General features: G+C 48.4%; 1 protein-coding gene across 1 annotated transcript in view; it reads right to left on the bottom strand.

The window, feature by feature from the left end:
* The window catches only part of LOC123769120 (uncharacterized), a 465,721-nt gene that overhangs the window by 23,088 nt on the left and 422,882 nt on the right, over window positions 1-19,751 (bottom strand). Inside the window, 4 exon segments of the mRNA XM_045760073.2 lie at window positions 4,890-5,165; window positions 13,553-13,712; window positions 19,085-19,155; window positions 19,157-19,237. Coding sequence (XP_045616029.2) covers window positions 4,890-5,165; window positions 13,553-13,712; window positions 19,085-19,155; window positions 19,157-19,237 — 588 coding nt within the window.

Genomic DNA, 19,751 nt, shown 5'->3' with positions numbered 1-19,751 from the left:
TCTACTGGAGTGTCAGAGTTTACTTACCTGTTGGACCTGTGTAGATATCATTCATTAAACCCCCACACTAATTTTACCAGTGTGTTTGCTTTACCTCCCTATCCTCTTTGTGGTTAAAGCGATTTTTTAATTATTGCACACATATTCTTGCATAACCTAATGCAGTATACTGGGAACATATGAATTACCACTGAGAAAAGTGTACTGAGCTGTGTGTGATGGGGGCTCAGTTGGCAACTGCTAGATATATATAAATTCATAGGAAGTTGGAGTGATTTTACCCATGGGCAGGCTCGATTGAGGGGGGCCTGAGCTTCAGTGTCAACCAACTCAATATATAAGGAAGCCTTGGGGGTCGAGCTTACTTCACTCGCTATGGGTGCAAGGCTGGGTTTAGGGAAGGAACCCAAGCCCATATAGGACTGATGTGCTCTCGGAATGTTCAGTGGCTCCCAGTGGAAAGGGGAGAGACCCGCCAAACAGGCCACACACAACATACAAATCATGTGAAAAGGCATTAAAGAACTCAGATAAAGAAAGGTATCTAGGGGTGGTTCTGAATAGAAAACTGGCACCTAAGGATCATATAAATAACATTGTGCAAGAGGCCTATTCAATGCTTTCCAACTTTAGAGTCACTTTTAAATACTTGATGGCAAAATATTAAAAAAATTGTTCACAGCCTTAGTGAGATCAAAATTAGAATATGCAATGGTTGTAGGGTGCCCATATCTCAAGATCATCATCAGTAAACTAGAAAAGTTACAAAGATATGCAACTAAATGGCTTCCAGAACTAAAAAATAAGAGCTATGAGGAGAGCTAAAGGTGTTAAATATACCAAGGTTAGACAGGAGAAGAAACAAGGGTGATATGATGACTACATACAAAATAGCAACAGAAATCAACCAAACTGACAAAGAACAATTCTTGAAACCTGCATCTTCAAGAACAAATGGTCATAGACTCAAGTTAAGGAAATAAAGCTACAAAAAAAAAAAATTAGAAAGTTGTCTTTTGCAAACAGATGGTTGAAACAAGTCAAGTGAGAAGGTAGTGAGTGGATGCCAAAACTGTCAGTATTTTCAAGACGGCCTCAAGGAGGCCTAGTCAGAGACCAAGCCGCGGGGACCTTGACCCCTAGAATCAAAGCAAAGTAACCGCAAGGTAACCACCATATGACAGAGTACCGGAAAGACGGTATATCATGAGTGCAGGTCTCACTCTATAATTACACTTAAGTACGATAATTATCATATAAGAGAACTCTGTCAGTGAATATGTAGCACTAGGGAGCACCAAGGAAAAACAGCCATACACATGCAGCTCCATGTACATTTATAGCCAGGGTCCATGCAACAACAAAACAAGGCACAACAAATGTCCATACAAGACTCAGTCCAATAAAGGCTGGCATTTAGCTGAAAAGCATTGGGACCCAATGGCCTGACAGCTGAGTGGTCAGCACTTCGGATTTGTAGTCCTGAGGTTCCGGGTTTGATCTCCGGTGGAGGTGGAAACAAATGGACAGTTTCTTTCACCCCTGATGCCTCTGTTCACCTAGCAATAAATAGGTACCAGGGAATTAAACAGCTGCTACGGGCTGCTTCCTGAGGGATGTGTAACAAAAAAGGAGGCCTGGTCGAGGACCTGGCTGCGAGGATGCTAAGCCCTGAAATCATCTCAAGATAACCCATCACAGCTTGGCGACGACCCGGGAGCCCTACAGCAGATATGTTTTTCAATCTGCATCAGTAACAGCACTGATAGAAATAGCCAGTAGACAGTGAGCCCCCACCTCCCCAAACAAGTAGCAGGGGGTGGGGCGAATGAGTGCACACTTGTTTCAAGAGATTCGATTGTTTTGTAGCGAGTAGATTATCCCAATAATATACTCGCTCCAAACGCATTAGCCTTCTAGCCATTAGCAAAGCTCTTCTTGGTACTAATTATGGCCCTCAAACCTTTCCCAACTTCCTCATACTATTCCTGTCAACCTTTGGAGAACGGTGAAGTGTTTCCCGAGCATAAAAGCAGCAGAGTGGTGAATAATAACTAGTCTACTTTCAAGTGTGGTCTAGAACAGACACTTGTGAGATACTGTACCGACGCTCGGTGCGCTCAACTCACACCAAAGTATCACCTGCGTACTTCTGTATATTCGACCAAATATATATATATATTATCATAGTGTTTGTGTTTATTGTCACCATACTTTACGTAACAATAGAACCGTTACATTGGTGACCCAGTGAGTGAAAAGAACATCTAGTCACAAACTAGATCTTCGTCTAAACTACCAGGTTTCCAGCATACAAAGCAGATGAACCAGAATTTTGGTTTATGCAGATGGAGGCTATTTTCGACCTTCACGAAATTACGACTGAGAAAGCCCGATATGCCTGTACCTTGCCAACACTTTCCTCGGAGGCTATGCACACTGCCACCACTGTCATCATCGCACCATCACCAGACACCAGGAAGTATACCACATTGAAGGCCGCTCTTCTACAGGCAGCGATGAAATGCCGCATTCAACAAAGAGACCAACTCCTCACTGACAAGAGATTAGCAGACAAAACACCAGCCCAGCTTCTGCGGCATATTCAGTATGTAATGAATACTGCATCTGGCCCAGCCCCCAGCGAGATTGTGAGATCACTCTGGATACAAATCTGTCCAAAACACATTCAAGCGGCCCTATTCAGTATGGCTGACGACACCCCATTAGCCCAGCTGGCTACACTGGCAGACTGGCATCATACGACGTCTGATAACGCTACGCTGTCTCATCTCAGTGATACACAGCAGACTACAGACACCCAACAACTCGACATCCTCCAGAACCGGCGTTTCTTCCGCCCAGGGAGGACGTACCATGCGAATCCAGTAACAGTCTCTAGGTGACAGCGAGAACATCGGGGAGAGCTTTGTTCTTACCACCAGAGGTTCGGACACCAAGCCCACAACTGTAGGGCTCCTTGTTCCTGGTCGGGAAACTACTTCGGCGGGGACTGTTAACAGCCAGTGACCCTGCCATTTCAAACACTACACTGCTCTACATATCTGACATCATAACCAAACACCGTTTCCTCGTTGATACAGGTGCAGCAGCTAGTGTGTTGCCTCCCCCACTGGTCAAACCAACCCGTACTCCTGGTTTGGACTTACGTGCCGCCATGGTACGTCCGTCCATACATATGGGACCCGCACCCTGGTTCTCGATTTCGACTCTCTGGGTCGCTTTACGTGGACTCTCCTCATAGCAGATGTGGAACAACCCATTCTTGGATGGGATTTCCTGCAACACCATCGACTTATTGTGGATCCCGCAGGTGCAGTACTTCGAGCCTCTCCTAGTACCTCTACACAGGTTATCAGCGTCACCCCAGTCGCATCTACGGAACTTCAAGCACTCCTGGATGAATTCAAAGATGTGACCCAACCTGCCAGCCCTCGACCAGAAGTGCAACATACGATTACACATCACATTACTACAATGGGAGCACCTATCATTGCCAGACCACGCCGCCTTGCACTGGAACGATTGGCGGTAGCATGTGCTGAGTTCAACAAACTACAGGAGGCAGGAATAATCCGCCCTTCGAACAGTCCATGGGCTTCACCTCTCCATATGGTCCCAGGGGAATGGCGCCCTTGCGGGGACTATAGGGCTCTCAACGTTCGTACTCTGCCGGATCGCTTCCCAATACGACACATCCAGGATTTCTCACAGGGATTGAGCAACGCAACCGTTTTTTTAAAAATTGACTCTGTGTGGGCATTTCACCAGTTCCCTGTAGAACCGGCAGATATTCCGAAAACAGCGATCACAACACCTTTTGGACTGTTTGAATTCGTCCGGATGCCTTTTGGTCTACGGAATGCAGCCCAGACATTCCAATGCTTCATCGACCAAGTAGTTAAGGACCTTCCTTTTTGCTGCGCCTATATTGACGATCTGCTGGTGGCCAGTACATCACCGACAGAACATCTGCTACACCTCCGACTCCTTCTCACCCGTCTGCGCAACTTCGGCTTGCAGCTCAACTCCGAGAAGTGTATTTTCCATGTTCCAGAGCTGAATTTCTTGGGACACTATGAAATCCATGAAATCCGGTGAAATTTCACCGACCAGCTAGGTTCCTTGATCAAGTGTTTTTCCTTTCATTCCCTGGGAGGGGGGAGTTCTGTAGCGAGTAGATTATCCCAATAATATACTCGCTCCAAACGCATTAGCCTTCTAGTCATTAGCAAAGCTCTTCTTGGTACTAATTATGGCCCTCAAACCTTTCTCAACTTCCTCATACTATTCCTGTCAACCTTTGGAAAACGATGAGGTGTTCCCCGAGCATAAAAGCAGCAGAGTGGCGAATAATAACTAGTCTACTTTCAAGTGTGGTCTAGAACAGACACTTGTGAGATACTGTACCGATGCTCAGTGCACTCAACTCACACCAAAGTATCACCTGCGTACTTCTGTATATTCGACCAAATATATATGTATTACCTTAGTGTTTGTGTTTATTGTCACCATACTTTACGTAACAATAGAACTGTTACAGTTTCTTTACATTGTTGAGGGAATTCATTCTGCAGTTGAGGGTTCAATTTCCTTGAACCCAGCAGTGGTCTGCATTGTTCACTGATTTCCTGGATACTTTACCAGTGAGGTGGCAGTGTCACCTGCTTTCTGTGCCTCTGCTAGGGGCCAGGTTTGCTTTGGGCCCTTGTAAGCCAAAATAATTCTACCGATGATGCAAATCAAGTAGTTAGGAGCCATCTCGATGAGAGAGTTTCAGGAAGCCATAAGGGGCCTCCCCAGAAAAGTTCACTGTTATTTATAATGTAACATAAATGCAATGTATAATAAAAAAATTTCCCCATTACCTCATCCCGCTGACTCTCAGGGGTTGCATGTGGCTCTTCTACCTCTTCCACATCGGAGTCGGAATCCCAATCTTTACCAAGGGCAGTGATGTTTGCACCTGATGTCAAAGGCTTCTTGTTTCCATTATTGGACTGTTTAATGTCCTTCTTTGGGACAGCCCCACTAGCAGGACTTGCAGCTCCTGCTGCTGCTGCTGCTGCTGCTGCTGCTGTAACACGTCGCTTCATGTGACCTTCTGACTCTGGTAATCCATCGAGGTCAGATTCTGATGCTGTCTGTAAAAAAACATTTATTGTATAATAAATATTGAAGCTTTCAATACCACAAGGGCACACACTATTAATACAATATTATTACACTAGAACAGGATTGTACTACATTATTTTTCCTTTTAATTCAAAGACATTAATTGCAAATTTATTTCCAAATATACTGGAAAGTCAAATTATGATAGTCATGCTTGCCTGTTTCATATAAAACATACACTTGCCATTAAATTTAGGTGTTGAAAACATTTACCAACATGAAGATGATTACCTTGAGTACTACTGTAAGAGCTCAGTAATTCAGATCAGGTAACCAAAATCTTTGAGTAATTTGGCATAATTCAAATTAGTTTTTCTGGGGGGAGCCCCGTCGGCTCCCCGGAGCTATCCCAGGCTGATATGCTAATGTCAGACTTTGGCATCAGTCATGTGTATGGAGTTCTTAGGCCTACCGGGGACCACGGCCAGAACCGGGCCCCCTCAGAGAGGCAAGGGGAGCAATGGCCTATAGAAGCCCCCGTGTAGTTGGAAGCATTCTATGTCTGCCATCGACCGGAACAGGCACCCAGAAAGGTAAGCGCCCCAAAACAAACCCCTATTCTGGTTAAAATTGCTACCTAATACCGAACTAGTGGATAGAACTCCCCAACCGAAAACAAGCAAATTAGTGTGACGTCACACACTGCCGCGCCGCTGTCTGCGCAGCTCCCCCCTCCCCGGGAGGGGGAAGGGGGAGCCCCAGACCCCCCGCGCCGGCTACCCACACCTCAGTTCTTGAGGCTGATGCTATAGGCGATGGTCGTGTGCTCTGGCTCCGGTGTCGCTACTGCACTGTGCTTTGAGTGTGGTGTTAGTTTTGTGGGTGCGAGAGCCAGGAGTTATCTTCAGTACTCGGGCTGCATGCGCCTAGGGCTGCCTTCCCTAGGTGCCCTGTAAGTACTGCCCTTGGGGCTTGGGGCCACCTTCCACAGGCTCCTCGGGGTCTGCCTCTGCTGGTCCGTTTTACCTTTCGGTTTTTCGGCCGCCTGTTGGGCTCTTGGGTGTTCTGTTCTCCCTTGTTACCGGCAGGTAAGAGGCAGTTTGCACTGGTAGGGGCGCAGGGTGCTGCTCAGCTTGTAATTCCCGACATCGCGGCCGGCTCTGTTCCTTGGGGTTCGCTGTCCTCTTGCGGGGTTTTGTTTTTCTTTTTGTTTTTGCCTGGTGGGGGGTTCTGTCATTTTATTCAGTTTGTTTTTTCCCTTCCACTGTTCTCCTCGGTGGCGCCCCCTGCTAGGTCCCCGTGAGTGTACACGTCCCTGGGGTTCAGCTTTAGAAGTTTGCTTGGTAGTTTTGGGCGCCGGTTTGCAGCACCCTGCCTGGGACTACCTGAGCGCGAGTCCTCTTAAAGTAAACGCTCAGGACCCTGGGAATCCCCTAGGGGGCGCGTGGGTCCGATGGATGTGACCCCGGGGTCCCCACTCGCTGTGTGCGAGTTTGAGGGTTGCTCGGTCCCCTTGTCTCAGGGTGACCCTCATTGTTTTTGCCTCTGCCACGCTGCCTGTTGGGTCGGTGATACTTTCGACCCTGAGTCCTGTGAGTGTTGCTGCTTGCTTGTGACTCAATTTACCCAATCCTCTGATGATTCTATTCGGGTACAGGCGGCACGTGCGTTGCAGTCTAGGTTTCGTCTGTTGCAACGCGCTCGGTTGGTTGCTTCCCCGGATGCCCCGGGGCTGCCCCGCTTTGCTTTTCGAGACCCGGACTTGGGGGTGGGGGTCGCTTCGATCCTGGTTCAGTCCGCACCTCCTCGTCCTTCCCCTTCTGTTCGTTCTGGTCCCCCGCCCCTGCTTCCGGCCCCGAAGCGTCTGAGGGTTTCGGGGTCGGAGCAGGGGTTACTTGATCTCGAGACTCGGGCAGCTTCGGGGGTTGCCCCTTCCGGGGGGGCGGCAGAGGCATTCGAGTCTTGTCTCCCGGCCGAAGCTTCAGGGTCTGACCAGTGGGCCCCCCTTCCTCCAGCTTTTCCGGCTGCTCCGTCCTTGTCTTGTGGGGTCAGGGCTTGGGGAGAGGACTCGGCCTCGGGTCCTGTGGTGACGGACCTCGAGGCTGGGGAGGGGCTGACTTGGGGGCCTTGGGCCCCGCTGGACCCCGCCTGGGTTTTTCTTCCCACTGAGCGGGGCTTATTGTTACAAGGAGTGGGGTTTTCTTTCCCCCCCTCTGCGTACGAGTTGGATTTGGTGTCGGCCCCTCCCCGGGTACGGTTCCGTGTTCCCCCGGGTACGTCGGTTCCGTCCTTCCGGAGGTTTTCGGCTTATCGCATCCAACCTGGTGTGGTGCGAGCGGCCTTTGCAGCTTACCTCCTGCGTGACCTGGATTATGCCTCGGAAATGGATCCGTCCACGTTCAGGTTTGGGACTTCGTTCCCTTTCTGGCTCCGTTACGAGGTTCCGGAGTCATCCTGGCTAGCAGACTGCCCCTTGTTTGGTCTGGATTCCTGGCATTCCTTCTGTCGTTCCCGCACGCTGGAGTGGCGGGAAGCTTCCACGGTGCTTCAGGTTTTCCTGGGGGGTGAACTTGAGTACCTGAATGAGTGCTTGTTTGCCCCTGCCCTTCCCCGCGATGTGGGCGTTATTCAGCTCCATGTGCAGGTTCCCCCCCTTTCGGCGGCGCTCGTGGCGGAGGACTTGCGCGCTCGGGGCCTTTTGTGTTCGGCCTTGCGGTTCTTTTCCCTCCTGGAGCTGTCTTCGGATTGGCTCGTGGAGGATGTGGGGACGCTTGGGTCCGTCCCGGGGTCCGGCACCTTGTCCTCGGCTGCGCGTTCGTCGGCTGCCTTGTTGAAGCTGTTCACACCGATTTTGCGGGATGCGGTTTCCCTGTTCTATGCTTCCCGTCTCGCGTGTCGGCAGGCGGTGCTGGGTTCCTCCGTGGAATCTGCTTGGGCTCTGGCTCTTAGGCGTTCTTCACCTTTTTGTCCTCTCCTGTTTGGGGAGTCGGCCGTGGCGCAGTTTATTCAGGCTGCGTCGGCGGCTTGTCGTCCGATGTCGGACTTGTTGGTTTTCCGGGGGTCCCGGGGTGGGTCTTCCCGGAAAGGTCGTGCCAGGGCTCGGGGTTCCTCTCGTCGTGGTAGGCCTCTGGTGTCAGGTTTGGGGTTGGCTCCTCCTGCGGACCCTCCCTCGTCTGGTCGGTGCGGTGTTCGCGCTGTGCGGGGTTCTGGGTCTCGTAAGGGTCGCCGGCCCTTTCGCGGTTTGCCCCTTTGACGGGGCGATGGGGGGGCGGCTTGCGCTGTTCGCCCGCGCCTGGTCCCACGATTCGTGGGCCTTTCGGGTCGTGTCTCGCGGCCTGCGGTGGCATTGGGTGGCCCCTCCCCCCTTTGGGGGGTCGGGGCTGGCGGGGCAGGCTTCTTCCCCTGCGCTCTGTCGAGTCGTCTTGGAGTGGGTACGCTTGGGCGTCGTCGAAACGACGTCGTCCCTCAGATGGGTTTCCCGTCTGTTTCCGGTTCCGAAACGGGACTGCGCGGACCTGCGGTTCATTCTGGACTTGTCCCATCTGAACCCCTGGGTTCATTGCCCCTCCTTTCGGATGACTACGCTGTCTCAGGTTCGGCTCCTCTTGGAGCCGGGTGCTTGGATGGTGTCCCTGGACCTCCGGGACGCTTACTGGCATGTCCCGATTCATCCGCGGTTCAGGGACTGGCTCGGTTTTGTAGTGGGGCGTCTGAGTTACCGCTTTCGTTGTCTCCCGTTCGGGTTGAACCTGGCACCTCGCGTGTTCACACGCCTTACACGGGTTGTGGTGGCTCGTTTGCGTCTCCTAGGTGTTCGGGTGTTGGCCTACCTCGACGACTGGCTGGTTTGGGCTCCCAGCCAGTCCGCTTGCTTGCTAGCCAGGGATTTGGTTCTTTCCCAGCTAGCCGGGTTCGGGTTCTTGGTGAACTGGAGGAAGTCCCATCTGGTTCCCTCTCAGGTTCGGACTTGGCTGGGTCTCGTGTGGGACTCTCGGACCGCCTCCTTGTCTCTCCCTCCGGAGTCTCTCCTGCGGCTGCGGTCCCGCCTTCGTCTGTTTCTGGAGGGCCCTCGGGTCACCCGGCGGTTGCTCGAGGGGCTGTGCGGGAGCCTGAACTTCGCGATGGTGGTCTACCCGCCGGGTCGGGTTTGGCTTCGACGGCTGTTCTGGTTCCTTCGGGGTTCCCCATTCCGCCTCTCTCGCGATCGCAGAGTTCGACCCCCGGGGGACTTGCGTCGGTTGCTGCGTCACCGGCTTCCTCTTCGGGTTTTTCGGGGTTCAGTGCCTTGGCGCCTACCCGAGCCCTCGCTCGATGTGTACACGGATGCGTCGTCTCTCGGCTGGGGTTTTGTGACCAGTGCTCACCAGGCCGGCCAGGGGCGTTGGGATCCGTCCTTCCGTCGAGCTCACAGTACGGTGCGGGAGTTCGCGGCAGTGTGGTTTGCTCTGGGGAGGATTCGGGTGGCCCGCGGATCGACGATTCGGCTCCATTCGGACTGCTCTCCGGTGGTTCATTGCCTGAACCGCGGGGGTTCGATGCGGTCCTTGTCTCTTTGGGGTTGGTCGCTTCGGGTGACTCGTCTGCTGAGTTCCCGGGGTTTGGCTCTCCTGGCGGTTCACGTACGGGGCGTGTCCAACGTCTTGGCCGACGCCCTGTCTCGCTTCGTTCCCCTCTCCACGGAGTGGACGGTCGACGAAGAGTCCTTCCGTTGGCTTTGCCAGACGTTCGGGCGCCCCGAGGTGGACCTCTTCGCGTCGGCGTGGTCGCGGTGTCTTCCCGTTTATGCGGCGCCCTTCCCCGATTGCGAGGCCGTCGGGGTCGATGCCTTTCGGCTCGACTGGTCGAGGTGGGGGTTCCTGTACCTCTTTCCCCCAGTTCGGCTGTTGCTCCAGGTCCTGACTCGCTTAGAGACTTACCAGGGGAGAGTTGTCCTTCTGGCCCCTTGGTGGCCGGCCCAGCCTTGGTTTCAGGCGCTGGTTGCTCGGTGTCCAAACCCGAGGGTTTTCCCGCGGCTCCGCCTCTTTCAGCAGATCGGGCCGGTACGTCACGTAGCTGGTTCGATCTTCTCCTCGAGTCTTCGCGTATGGTTTTTTTGACTCGAGTCTATCATCATCTCTATGGTGATCAGGTGGCCTCCTTGTTGGTGTCCCACCTGAGGGCTTCTTCTCGGCGGCAGTATGAAGTTTCCTGGCGGTCCTTCCGTTTCTTTTTGCGTCTTCGTCGTGTTAGCTCCTTGTCTGTTCGGGTGGTCTTGTCCTTCCTCTCGTGGTTGTTTCAGGACCGTCATCTTATGCCTAACACTGTCGCTTCGTATCGTGCGGCGCTGGCGGAGCCGCTTCAGCTTGCTTTCGGTATCGATGTTACGTCTGCGCCGTTTCGCAAGCTGTCTCGTGCATTGTTTCACCTCCGGCCTGCTCATGCGTCGCCTGAGCCGTCCTGGTCTTTGGACAGAGTGCTCGCTTTCCTTTCATCTCCTCGTTTCGTTGTGGCCCCTTCGGTCCAGGATTGTTTTTCCAAGGCACTTTTCTTGTTGACTTTGGCCTCTGGGGGTCGGGTAGGGGAGCTTCATGCTCTCCTCCGGCGCAGGGGTTTCTGCTCTTTTGGTCGTGGTGATAGTTTTGTTCGTTTGCAGCCGTCTCCTTCTTTTCTGGCGAAGAATGAGACTGCTGCGTTCCGGAGGGGTCCATGGGTGGTTGATGCTTGGTTGGTCAGGCCGGGGGTGCATCATGTTTTGTGTCCGGTTGCGGCGCTTCGCCGTTATTTGCGCGCCACAGCTTCTGTGTCCGGGGACGCGCTGTGGGTTGATCCGGTTTCCCTTCTTCCCTGTTCGCGGGTTCGGGTCTCTCAGGTCGTCCGCAGGGTTATTAGGTCTAGCCAGCCTGCGGTCTATCCCCGTGCCCATGACGTTCGTAAGTTCGCGGCTCTTGCTGCCGTCTTTGGGAATGTCTTGGTCTGATATTCGGGCGCGGGGATTTTGGCGGTCGAACAGGGTCCTGGCTGCTCGTTACCTTGTGAATGTCCCTGGCCCTCGTCGGGCCTGTGTTGCTTTGGGTCGGCGGTTGCAGCCAGTTGTCTCGGCTTCGAGTTGAGGGGTGAGCGACGACCGCCTCCCGGGTAAGTCCCTCTTTTTCTGTCTGTGGGTAGTTAGCTCCGGGGAGCCAACGGGGCTCCCCCCAGAAAACCAGCGTTGAATGTAATGAAACGCCATTTTCTGGGTGAGTCCCGGAGGCTCCCCGGCATCCCTCCCTCCCTCCGGTCGGCGGTTTTTCGCGTTTTTGACATCCAGCCTCAAGAACTGAGGTGTGGGTAGCCGGCGCGGGGGGTCTGGGGCTCCCCCTTCCCCCTCCCGGGGAGGGGGGAGCTGCGCAGACAGCGGCGCGGCAGTGTGTGACGTCACACTAATTTGCTTGTTTTCGGTTGGGGAGTTCTATCCACTAGTTCGGTATTAGGTAGCAATTTTAACCAGAATAGGGGTTTGTTTTGGGGCGCTTACCTTTCTGGGTGCCTGTTCCGGTCGATGGCAGACATAGAATGCTTCCAACTACACGGGGGCTTCTATAGGCCATTGCTCCCCTTGCCTCTCTGAGGGGGCCCGGTTCTGGCCGTGGTCCCCGGTAGGCCTAAGAACTCCATACACATGACTGATGCCAAAGTCTGACATTAGCATATCAGCCTGGGATAGCTCCGGGGAGCCTCCGGGACTCACCCAGAAAATGGAGTTTCATTACATTCAACGCTGGTTTTTTTACTATTTGTGGGCCTTTTAATCCGAGTGGGGATTTGGATTAGTGGAATATACAAAATGAGAAATCTGAATATATTCAAGTTTGAGTGTTTGACTTGGCAACTTCGAGGCCAAATTGGGTTACCATGATTTGGTCGTCAGGTTACTGAACAAATTGTGACGACATGCTCATAACACAAATTAGAGTACAGTCAGCCCTGTGCTTACCGAACACCTTTTTTTTTCCAAAATGCTTGTTATTTGATTTGGGTCTGTTCAGATAACTGGTAGGACAGGCAGTCTGAATAAAAATGTGCAATAAAATTGGATCTAGATTGCCCAGTGACTGTAAACAGTGCCACTTGAGCAGTGTTCATGCATTAATGAATGGCTCAGAAGCTTTAAACTCTGCCATGGTATTAGGCACATTAGAGTACATAGTGAAAGACAGCCTGCTGAGGTTACCTCATCACGATTAATCTCCACTATAGTCAACCCAACTCTATCCTCATCCTCCACCGCCACCTTTTCTATCTAAATAGCAATAATCCATCAAGTATAATCTTCAAGTTAACAAGCGGATCAGAACTTCTCATATTGATGAGTACAAACAAAATTTCTGCAACAAAATTATAATTTTTTTCCCCCAGCTTTTCAGGATGAGGAACCACTTATCCAAACACAACAGGCTATCCATTCAGTCTCAGTTCCGAGGGTTCAGAAAGCACATGACTGACTACATTAATTATATTAAATAAAGAAATACTGTATAATATCCAATGTTACAAGAAATAATAAGCGATTGTTGAAAACTGCATGTAATGGCTGTACAGTGTATTTCTCTGCTAAAATAGAAGATTTTTTCCATCTGGTGGCCAAGTGGACCTGTCAAAACCCAGTCAACCTGACCCCAGCCATGTGGTCTCTCCCAAATTGTGATTCTACAGTGTCACTCCATTATTGAAAGATTTTCTTTCCTAATTTTTTTGCAAAAACCATGTCTCATAGTACCATCAATTGGCCTGGAGGTGTTAAGAAGAAGCACATCATGCTTTTAGTCAAGTCAAGTCATTTAAGATAATTAAATGGATAGTGCCTCTACTAAGGGACCCACACTCTGGTCTGTGGTGGTGGTGTGTCCCCAGACCTCCCTGTGCCTCTACTAAGGGGCCCACTGGGGGCCCACACTCTGTTCTGTGGTGGTGGTGGTGTGTCCCCAGGCCTCCCTGTGCCTCTACTAAGGGGCCCACTGGGTCTCTGTGCCTCTACTAAGAGGCCCACACTGTGGTCTGTGGTGGTGGTGTGTCCCCCAAACCTCCCTGTGCCTCTACTAAGGAATCCACTGGGTCCCTGTGCCTCTAAGGGATCCACTGGGCCCCTGTGCCTCTACTAAGGGACCCACTCTGGTCTGTGACTCACTACAGCCATGATGGGACCTACAGTTTGGAAATACTGGGGCGGGTATCTCGATGAGCCACTGAAGAGTTTCTCTTTTAACTTTGTAGCTTATACCTACAAAATCTATATGTTTAAACACTGACTTATTTGCAGAGAGGTGTGTTACATAACAGCACCGGAGTAGCAGTCAGTCGGCTGACGAGGCTCTCAAGGCTCAGCGAGACGGACTGTTACGAAGACAATAAGGTGAAGAGAGTACACCTTATCTCACCTATGTGACATGTGTGATCTCACCTCAGATAACTCTGAAGACTGTGGTGTGTGTGATCCTGTGGAGCCCACGTCGCTGGAGGAGCCCACAGAGCCTGCGTGAGCCGAGGCCATGGACAACAGGAAGGAGAACTGCCTGTACGTGAGCGTCTTCACCACCACCATCAGGTCGGCGGGTGTGAACCTGCCAACAGTGTAAATCAATTGATCACTCTGCTAAACCTGTTAATTACTCTGCTCAACCTGTTGATCAGATTGATACCTGGTTACCTGGTTGATGGGGTTCTGGGAGTTCTTCTCCCCAAGTAGTATCATTACTCTGCTAAACCTGTTGATCACTGCTAAACCTGTTGATCACTCTGCTAAACATGTTGATCACTCTGCTAAACCAACTGATCACTCTGCTAAACCAACTAATCACTCTGCTAACCCCAACTGATCACTATGCTAAACCAATTGATCAGTCTGTTAAACCAGTTGATCACTGCTAAACCAGTTGATTACTCTGCTAAACCAGTTGATCACTCTGTTAAACCAGTTGATCACTCTGCTAAACCAGTTGATCACTCTGCTAAACCAGTTGATCACTGTCAAACTAGTTGATCACTGTCAAACCAGGTGATCACTCTGCTAAACCAATTAATACTCTGCTAAATCAGTTGATCACTCTGCTAAACCAACTGATCACTCTGCTAAACCAATTGATCACTGCTAAATCAGTTGATCACTCTGCTAAACCAACTGATCACTCTGCTAAACCAATTGATCACTGCTAAACCAGTTAATCACTCTGCTAAACCAATTGATCACTGCTAAACCAGTTGATCACTCTGCTAAACCAACTGATCACTGCTAAACCAGTTAATCACTGCTAAACCAACTGATCACTCTGCTAAACCAATTGATCACTGCTAAACCAGTTAATCACTCTGCTAAACCAATTGATCACTGCTAAACCAGTTGATCACTCTGCTAAACCAATTGATCACTGCTAAACCAGTTAATCACTCTGCTAAACCAACTGATCACTCTGCTAAACTAATTGATCACTGCTAAACCAGTTAATCACTCTGCTAAACCAGTTGATCACTCTGCTAAACCAACTGATCACTCTGCTAAACCAATTGATCACTGCTAAACCAGTTGATCACTCTTGCTAAACCAATAGATCATTTAAACTCTGCTAAACCAACTTATCATTTAAACTCTGCTAAACCCATTGATCATTTAAGCTCTGCTAAACCCAATGATCATTTTAACTCTGCTAAATATCATATTACCTCGTTCTTATTCAGGTTCCACTAAGTATTGTTCATTGCAATATATGTCTCTCATTAATGTAATATACTTCTGCATCGTTGTATCTTAATACTAAACTTATTTCACCATATAATCAATCAATATTATATCAATACAATGACAAATTTAGATATTTTTTGGAAATCAAAAGAAAATTTGGTTAGGCAAGTTTGAATGATGTTGAAATTGCCAGGGGTGAGGCTGACCCGTGGTTTACACTAATACATTGGTTTACGTACAATAATACATTAGTTTGCATACAATAATACATTGGTTTACATACAATAATAATTGGTTTACGATAATACATCGTCATCACTTAGGACACCACCTTCATGTTTCGTAACCATAGCTCCACACACCATGGTCTCGCAACCCATAATAAACTACTGTATTTAAATTAACTAACTCTAATCCTTCGGTGAGGCGGGTGCATGTTGCTGAATGTTGAGGAGACCCGGTGATGACTCGGACCTGATTCATCAAGGCTCACGTTCATGAAGAAGCAGTTTGTGAGCTCCGAAGCACCGCCGAGGCTGCTTATAACAATAACATCAGTTGCTGGCGAAGTTCCTGTGCTCATAAACCATTTAATAATAAATCTAAACAAAGCTGCCCAATATTGAGAAGAGATGTTAAGGTGTGTATGAAGAGGGGCACGCACACTACCTCCTTATACTCGCATCTTCAACAATGTTTTTCAAACTGATTTAGAGGACAGGCAACTTTTTTTTTCCTCCACAGCATGCCATATAATTATCATATTTGCATAATTATGTTGTACATCACGGCAAAAAAAAACATCCTTCACTATTAACTGGAATGCGAATACTGTATGATGAAAATGTTAATGTTCGAAGATGATATTAGCAGGTGAGGAGGTATCAATGGGTAGGGGGCGAGGCAGGTCACGCCCCCGAGGTCACTGTAGGGAAGCGCCCCTAACACAAGGCTGACTCAGAGGCAGTGTCTGTGGGGCCGCGCTGGGTCCTCTGGTAGGTTAGGAGAGGGGTTATCTTGAGATGATTTCGGGGCTTAACGTCCCCGCGGCCCGGTCCTCGATCAGGCCTTCCTCGTTGCTGGACTGGTCAGCCAGGCTGTTGGACGCGGCTGCTCGCAGCCTGATGCACGAATCACAGCCTGGTTGAGGTCTCGGGGGTCTGATGTTGATAGAGTTCTCTCTCAGAGTACCTGTTGCACCTCTGCTCTTCAACGGGGGTATTCTGCACATCCTGCCATGCCTCCTGGTCTCATGTGGTGTTATTTCTGTGTGCAGGTTTGGGACCAGCTCCTCTACTATTTTCCACATGTAAATTATTATGTATCTCTCCCGCCTGCGCTCTAGAGAATACAGATTTAGAACTTTTAATCGGTCCCAATAATTATAATGACTTTTAGAGAGGATTCTTTAGTAAAGGATCTTTGCACGGTTTCCAGGTCAACAATTTCTGCGGCTGTTAGAGTGCAACAATATTCCACCCTAGAGAGCACTAGTGTCTTGAAAAGTATCATCATTGGTATGTCATCCCTTGTTTGGAAGGTCCTTGTTATCCAACCTGTCATTTTCCCTGCAGTCGTCACAGCTACTTTATGGTGTTCTGTAAAGGTAAGGTCTTCCCACATGATTACTCCTACGTCCTTTACATTGTTTTTCGTTCTATAATGTAATTTGATTCCGATTTATATATGGGTTCCGCTTTTACATTTAATTTTTCTCCATAGCGCAGGAGCTGGAACTTTTTTCATTATATCATATTATCATCTGAGGCCCATTGAAAGACCCGATTAACATCTGATTGGAGGCTTGTCGTGTCCTCTATATTGTCTACTGGCATGAGAATACTGGTGTGTCATGTACTAATGATGATACAGTGCTGTAGTTTGTATCCTTGTCTGTGTCTGATATTAGGATGAGACAAAGTACCGGAGCAAGTACGGTACCTTGTGTGGGGGGGGGGGGGATTGAGCTTTCACAGTAGATGATCGGGATTTTTCAGTGTTGACTTACCTGCTTGATGGGGTTCTGGGAGTTCTTCTACTCCCCATGCCCGGTCTGAGGTCAGGCTTATCTTGTGAGAGTTTGGTCCACCAGGCTGTTGCTTGGAACGGCCCGCAGGCCCACATGTTCAGGACGTTGAACAACCACGTGACCTCTGATGTTTATACAGTGTTCTCTGATTGTACCTATGGCACCTCTGCTCTTCACTGGTTCTATTCTGCATTTTCTTCCATATCGTTCACTACAGTACGTTGTTATTTTACTGTGTAGATTTAGGACCTGGCCCTCCAGTATTATCCACGTGTATATATTATTTGACATCTCTCTCGTCTCCTTTCTAATGAGAACATTTGGAGAGCTTAGAGACGATCGCAATAATTTTGGTGCTTTATCGCATCTATATATGCCGTATATGTTCTCTGTATTCCCTCCATTTAAGCAATTTCTCCTGCTTTGAAGGGGGAAGTGAGTACTCGCAGGACTCAAGACGGGACAGTACAAGTGATTTGAAGAGTACAACCATTGTGATGGGATCCCTGGATCTGAAAGTTCTCGTAATCCATCCTATCATTTTTCTGGCTGATGGAATATTTGCTTGGTTTTGCTCCCTAAATGTTAGGTCGTTGGACATCATTATTCCCAAATCCTTGAAATGTTGCTTTCGTACTACGGGCAAATTTGACTGTGTTTTGTACTCTGTATTATGTTTAAGGTCCTCATTTTTGCCGTACCTGAGTACCTGGAATTTTTCACTGTTAAACATCATGTTATTTTCCGCTGACCAGTCGAAAACTTTGAAAAACTTCAAGCAGATATTAATAATGTCATCAGCAGAGGTAATTTTCATGCTGATTTTTATGTCATCTGCAAAGGATAATACGAAGCTGTGCCTTGTATTTGAGTCTATATCTGATATGAGAATAAGGAAAAGGTACCTTGACCTTGTACCTATATCTTGAAGTACAGAGCTTTTAACTGTGCTTGAACTCGATTTTATATGAATGACTGTTACTCTTTGTGTTCTGTTCGATAGAAAACCGAGTATCTAGCATCCTACTTTACCAGTTATTCCCATTGACCTCATTTTGTGTGCTATCACTCACGTTTATCGAATGTCTTTGCGAAGTCCGTGTATACCACATCTGCATTGTTGCATTGTTTTTCTTCTAATGCCTCAGTGATTTTATTGTGGTGGTCAAGTAGCTGTGAGAGGCATGATCTTCATGCTCTAAATCCATGTTGGCCTAGATGGTGGTCATTGGTTTCCATAAAACTAGTGACCCGACTCCTGATCACTCTCTCAAATATAGTACTTTTATTATGTGGGACGTTAGTGCAACTGGACTATTACACTCTGCGTTCTGTTCGTTAGGTAGTTGAAGAATCATCTTACTTTGCCAGTAATTCCTTTTGCAGGCATTGTGTGCGCAACACCACCATGGTCACACTGTCGGTGAGCACACACTATGGGAGTGTGCTCTCCCAGCACACGGTACACACACTCCCACACACTCAGATACAACATAAACAAGAGTAAAAGCTGAAGTGTGTGTGGTTGCAACCCGTTCTCGCAAATTTAATAAGTCGATATTGACTTATTAGTTGCGTGCATAGGTGACATACTAAACATAATAGTTTCCCTTGAAAAGCTTCATAGAAAACACCGACCTTACCTAACCTACTTAGTATGTTAAGATAAGCATCTTATTGCTTCGTAATTACAATTATTACCTAACCTATACCTATAATAGGTTAAGTAACAATTGTAATTACGAAGCTATAAGATGCTTATTTTAACATACTAAGTAGGTTAGGTAAGGTCGGTGTTTTCTATGAAGCTTTTCAAGGGAAACTGTTATGTTTAGTATGTCACCTATGTACACAACTAATAAGTCAATATTGACTTATTAAATTTGCGAGAACGGGTTGGTGTGTGTGTGTGTGTGTGTGTGTGTGTGTGTGTGTGTGTGTGTGTGTGTGTGTGTGTGTGTGTGTATGTATATATGTATATATATATATATATATATATATATATATATATATATATATATATATATATATATATATATATATATGAGAACTTCAAATGCACTTTGGAGAGTTAATTTTCCAACTTCGTGCTTCAGTGAAGAAAAACATAAGGAATGTCGAGAAGATTCGTGCCAGAATCATAAATCTAACACTTTCTATTGTTTTCAACGAAATATGTTTTCAAAGAAAGACAGCTACCAAAACATACTAATTAATATATAACGTACCCCTCTGTCTTGTCAGCGACGACCATGATGTCCTTCTCGGAGAGGTTGTGGTGGACGTCGTGGAAGAGGGACATTGAGGAGGTTGTAGCGGGTGCCCTTGTCTGGCAGCCCCACCAGGTACACCCCTCGGAACCTGCTCAACAGCTCGTGGTCCTGCCGGCACACACACACACACACACAGTATGATATGTGTAGATATGATAGAGCCCAGTAGGCTCAGGAACCTGTACATTAGTTGATTGACAGTTGAGAGGCGGGACCAAAGAGCCAGAGCTCAACCCTCGCAAGCACAACTAGGTGGTTGTTGTTGTTTTAGATTTAGCTACTCAGAACGAAGTGTCCATGTAGCACGGGCTATGGTGAGCCCGTGCTACAACGTAACTAGGTAAGTACACATCCTCATATCCTCCCGCGTTAGTCACTTGTTTCAACCTTATATGTTTATTGTTAACCTCTACCGCTTCACAGTGTATTAAGCAACTTCTTAGGGAATTCATAAGTTAACTCTATACTAGTTAACTATTGTGCAAAATACTAACTAAATGAAGAATGAATAGCTGCCAACATTAATAGCTTCTTAATCTAAAAACTAATAACTGTAAATTAATTAAAACAAGTAATTAATAAGACATAAATCAAACACTGCAGAAAGTTTACCATAACATTG

Source organism: Procambarus clarkii, chromosome 86 (genome assembly GCF_040958095.1).
Source record: "Procambarus clarkii isolate CNS0578487 chromosome 86, FALCON_Pclarkii_2.0, whole genome shotgun sequence".
In the NCBI taxonomy this organism is placed as follows: Eukaryota; Metazoa; Arthropoda; class Malacostraca; order Decapoda; family Cambaridae; genus Procambarus; species Procambarus clarkii.
The sequence above is the reverse complement of the archived record's forward strand: the minus strand, read 5'-3'. Positions and strand labels throughout refer to the sequence as shown.